Source organism: Citrus sinensis, chromosome 3 (assembly GCF_022201045.2).
Source record: "Citrus sinensis cultivar Valencia sweet orange chromosome 3, DVS_A1.0, whole genome shotgun sequence".
In the NCBI taxonomy this organism is placed as follows: Eukaryota; Viridiplantae; Streptophyta; class Magnoliopsida; order Sapindales; family Rutaceae; genus Citrus; species Citrus sinensis.
Window position 1 is genome coordinate 31368550 of NC_068558.1, and position 4865 is coordinate 31373414.

Consider the following 4865-nt stretch of genomic DNA (forward strand, 5'->3'; position numbering starts at 1 on the left):
TCATATACCACCATTAAAAAAAAAATCACACATATTCCTGTAACTTAAGAGTTATCAATTTATTGTGAGATTGTAGACTTATAGTGATATATATTAATTTCTACCTTATTTCATATTAAATACAAATTCCTCCTATTAATTAATTTGAAGTTACCGCGGCTAATTTTATGTATTTGCTAGGCGTGAGTCGGAACTTATAAATGAAGTTGTTAATCACATTTTGAAGAGATTGGATGAAGTGTTTCGGCCGGGTGATAACAACAACCAGCTGGTTGGACTAGAATCAAAAGTTGAGGAAATTGAATCCATATTAGGTGTTGAGTCCAGAGATGTTTACTCTTTACGGATCTGGGGCATTGGTGGTATAGGCAAAACAACAATCGCTAGAGCTACTTTCGACAAAATCTCTAGATATTTTGAAGGTTCTTGCTTCCTTGAAAATGTTAGAGGAGAATTACAAAGACCGGGATGATTAGCTTGCCTGCGACAAAAACTTCTTTCAAATTTATTGAAGGATAAAAATGTGATTCTTGATATTGGCCTCAATTTTCGAAGGCTCAGCCGCATGAAGGTTCTGATTGTTTTTGATGATGTGACTTGCTTCAGCCAATTGGAATCTTTAATTGGAAGTCTTGATGGGTTGACGCCTGTGTGTCGAATCATAATAACCACCAGAAATAAACAAGTGCTTAGAAATTGGGGGGTGAGGAAAATATATGAGATGGGGCCATTAGAGTATCATCACGCTCTTGAGCTTTTTAGTCGACATGCCTTCAAACGAAACCATCCTGATGTTGGTTACGAGAAACTTTCAAGCAAGGTAATGAAGTATGCTCAAGGTGTTCCTTTAGCTATTAAAGTTTTGGGTTGCTTTCTATATAAAAGGGAAAAAGAAGTCTGGGAAAGTGCAATAAATAAATTGCAAAGTATCCTCCACCCAAGTATCCTAGAGGTATTAAAAATAAGTTACGATGGTTTGGACGATAAGGAGAAAAATATTTTCCTTGATGTTGCTTGTTTCTTTCAAGGCGAGGGTGTAAATCTGGCAATGAAATTCTTTAATGCAAGCGGTTTCTACCCAGAAATAGGAATAAGTGTTCTCGTCGATAAATCTCTCATTGTTATTGATTCATACAGCAAGATAACAATGCATGATTTACTACAAAAATTGGGTCGGGAAATTGTTCGACAAGAATCAATTAATCCTGAAAACCGCAGTAGGCTGTGGCATCATGAGGACACCTATGAAGTTCTTACACATAATACGGTAATCACTTTGTTGTGGATTATTATTTTGGAATATTATATCATTTACAAACTTGATATGAATATATAGATACACGCTCGAACTGATGAGTCTTGGAATTAATAGAAGTGTGACAATGATTAGAAAAAAAACAATAATGGTTAAATGATGTCACAATAAATTATAAATGCCATGACAACTTGTGTGATCGTTTGTAAGCCTAATTTATATGTCAACTTGTATACTATACATACAGAATTTTTATGTTAAATATTACGTGTGATATTATGTTTCTTTGTGCATTTGCAATTAAGAGTTTAGCTGCCGAGCAATAACCATAAGCATGAATTATTGAAATTTGATTCCTGTAATGGCAGAGAGCCCCACTCCGATCCCACCTCAACTCTACTCAAGAATAAATAAACGTTGAATTAATAACTAAGCTACCTCTAATCGTGAATTAATGACAAACTTGCCCCAAAATTTTGTCTTGGTTGGGTTGAGGTGCGATTCATTGGTGGAATATACATATCATTTTTCATTTAATTTTAACTTTATTTTTTTAAAATTAAATTTTAGGGGACAGAAAAAATTGAGGGCATTTGTTTGGATATGTCAAACGTAAAAGATATCCATCTAAATCCCAATACTTTCACAAAGATACGTAAGTTGAGATTTTTAAAATTCTATAGCTCATCATTCAATGGAGAGAACAAATGTAAGGTGTCTTATTTGCAAGACCCCGGATTTGCTGAAGTGAAGTATTTTTACTGGCATGGATACCCGTTGAAGTCATTGCCTTCAAACCTTAATGCAGAGAAGCTTTTGTTTCTTGAAGTGCCTGGCAGCGACATTGAACAACTTTGCGATGGTGTGAAGGTATGTATATCTTGATATATATGTGCAATCTTTCAATAATAACGTTGAATTATCATACATGGTAATGATTTTGTGTTGGCTTCTTTTTGATCGAGCAGCGTCATGGTAAGTTAAACTAGATAATCCATGGTGCCTGCAAGAAGCTAATTGCCAAAATTCCAAACCCCACGTTGATTTCACATCCGAACAAGCTAGTTATCTTGAATCTAAAAGATAGCAAAAGCCTGAAAAGTCTTCCAGCTAGAATATTTAATTTGGAATTTCTTACCAAACTTGATCTTTCTGGTTGTTCAAAACTGAAGAAGCTTCCAGAGATCTCATCTAGTAACATAAGCCGGCTATATTTAAGCGGAACTGCAATTGAAGAACTGCCCTCATCATTTGAGCTTCTACTTAGGCTTTGGTGGCTGGACCTTTCAGATTGTAAAATGCTTAAGAGTCTCCCAAGCATCCTATGCAAGCTGAAATCTCTTGGAGTTCTTAATCTCCGTGGTTGCTCAAATCTTCGGAGATTGCCCGAACGTCTTGGCCAGTTATCATCGCCAATAATATTGAATCTAGTGAAAACCAATATTGAGAAGATACCAGAAAGCATTATCCAACTTTTTGTGTTGCGACACCTCCTCTTAAATTATTGTGAGGGGCATGATTTAGATGCCAATTATTGCCCGGCACTGCAACCATATTAATAGGTTTATTCTCTAAGTTCTGAATCTTATAGGCAGTGTTTTTTGACTAGAGCAATAATTTTAAATTGGAAGGTAATTCTACTGCAGGAACTATTGAAGATGCCATGAGAATTGAGCATATGGGCCATGTGGTAGCTGCCCGTTGGAAAGAAGTACGGGAAAAGGTGTGTCTTAACTCTCTCTCCTTACAATTTATACGGTTTTTTTTTTTTTTGGTTTAAAATTATGACTTTTTGGTACAGAGAAGTTTTCCCATGGAAAAAAGTCATGTCGTACTAGCTAGGAATGAAATTCCAAGGTGGTTTAATTTTCAAAGTGAGGGATCTTTTATAACCTTGGAGATGCCCCCAGATTTCTTCAATAACAACAGAGTACTGGGCTTTGCATTTAGTGCTATTTTAGCATTTTCAGACCGTCATGTAGATTGTGGCAGATGGTTTTCATTTTCTTTTGAGCTAAAAGTGAAAACCACCAAAGATTGTGATCTGCATGACACACGGTTATTTCAGAGCAGAGTTAATTATGTAGAATCAGATCACTTACATTTTGGGTACTATTTGTTTTGTGAAGAGGATTTTAATGGTTTTTGGAAATGCAATTCCATTCCGGAGGCAGTCCACTTTAATGTTTTTCCGCCTTTGAAGTGTGAGTGCTGCGGGGTGAAAAAATGTGGGATCCATTTAGTTTGCTTCCCAGACTCTACGAATTCAATGGAAGATCCAAGCACATGTTTCAACTATAACGAAGAAGACTGAGATTTTCATGAATGTATTTTTATTGCTTTCCTTTTTCTAATCACTATTAATAATAGGAGAAAATGTCAAAATCGGTTCTTGGAACAAAACATTCATGTAATAACTTTCGAGGGATCTTGTGCATGTGACACAGATTCACACTAGAGCATTGAACTTTACCTTATTAGATGAAGAGTATGTTGTATGAAAAGCACATGATGTATTATAAAATTAAAATTATTGGCCTATTTCCTGCTTTGCACACGCAATCCATGACGATTTTGTTATTGAGCTTTGTAACCCAAAACACATCTACTTAGTTAGGAGAGTACGTGACTTATAAACAAGTAAAAAAAACTCACTTGCTAGTGATGTGAGATATTTCATGACGTGCAGCAAGTTCTTATTGGCAGAGATATGTTGTGGGCCCATATCTCTATCAATGAAAACATGTCACTCACCCCGTTGGCGCACTATATCAACTCTCATGTATATAACACAATCACATTTGACAATTTTCTACTTTCTTAAATCTAAATTGTTGTATATGGGAAGTTTCATTATTGGGAAGCAAAAGCCATAAAAAGAGAACAGTCAAAACACCATCAAATCTTATATATTTTAAAAAATATATTTGTATACTGATTAAAAAAAGAAGAAAGAACAGGATAGGTGTCATTTTGACTCAACTCATTTGTGTTGTGAGTGCATTTGCTTAAACATGTATGCACTTTTTCAAGTATCTATAACAATTCCATTATCGGAATGGTGCATTTGATTCCATAGTGAACATGGTATCGTCATATGGCTAGAATTTACATTTAAAAAACTGACCTGTAAGGAAAGGATTAAAGATGCCCGTGAACTTATATTTCTATTGAGATTATTTCATTTTTTCCATGTGAAAAATTGAATCCTATTAACATGAGCAATGTAAATTACTAAATCACCGTTCTCTATTCTTTAGATTGCTGTATCTTTTTCATGTAAAAAATTGAATCCTTTCATTCACATATCATTAACATGAGCAATATCGATTGTGCTGAATTTGACTTTTTGAAGCAAGTTAGACTTTTTATTGAATAATTTGGTACATTTCTTGAATCAATTTGGAGCTTCTGCAACACGTCAGGGATTAGTATCTCCTACATTCCTTTCGGTGCCAAAAGATATTCAAGCAGTTGAATAAGAATTGATATATACAATGTAAATACTAGAATTGTTTGTCATTTTACAATAGGAATGATATACAATGCTTATGAAAACTTGTTGATAAGAAAGTAAATTCCTCAGCAATGAGATGTTTCAGCCAACCAA

At 34.8% G+C, this 4865-nt stretch overlaps 1 protein-coding gene across 3 annotated transcripts; it reads left to right on the forward strand.

Annotated features, from left to right (window-relative positions):
- Nucleotides 1–184: 184 nt before the first annotated feature.
- On the forward strand, nucleotides 185–3790 carry LOC107174390 (disease resistance protein RPV1-like). Of its 3 annotated transcripts, XR_008052755.1 has the most exons (5): nucleotides 185–1267; nucleotides 2064–2125; nucleotides 2224–2817; nucleotides 2902–2978; nucleotides 3057–3790. XR_008052755.1 is itself a non-coding variant. In XM_052436220.1 (3 exons), exons 1-3 carry the CDS (start codon nucleotides 566–568, stop codon nucleotides 2242–2244), a joined length of 1023 nt encoding a protein of 340 aa, XP_052292180.1. In that variant the 5' UTR covers nucleotides 185–565; the 3' UTR covers nucleotides 2245–3790. The 3 variants fall into 3 exon arrangements, 1 of the variants encoding a protein (XP_052292180.1); XR_008052754.1 differs by having other exon boundaries at nucleotides 2064–2817; XM_052436220.1 differs by having other exon boundaries at nucleotides 1826–2125; nucleotides 2224–3790.
- The last annotated feature ends 1075 nt before the right edge of the window (nucleotides 3791–4865 follow it).

Excerpts from the sequence above, each read along its gene's own strand:
- LOC107174390 (XM_052436220.1), top strand. The coding sequence starts at position 566 with ATGAAGGTTCTGATTGTTTTTGATGATGTGACTTGCTTCAGCCAATTG. Across the intron at positions 1,268-1,825 it reads AAGTTCTTACACATAATACG|GGGACAGAAAAAATTGAGGG; the intron begins GTAATCACTTTG and ends ATTAAATTTTAG. Across the intron at positions 2,126-2,223 it reads AACTTTGCGATGGTGTGAAG|CGTCATGGTAAGTTAAACTA; the intron begins GTATGTATATCT and ends TTGATCGAGCAG.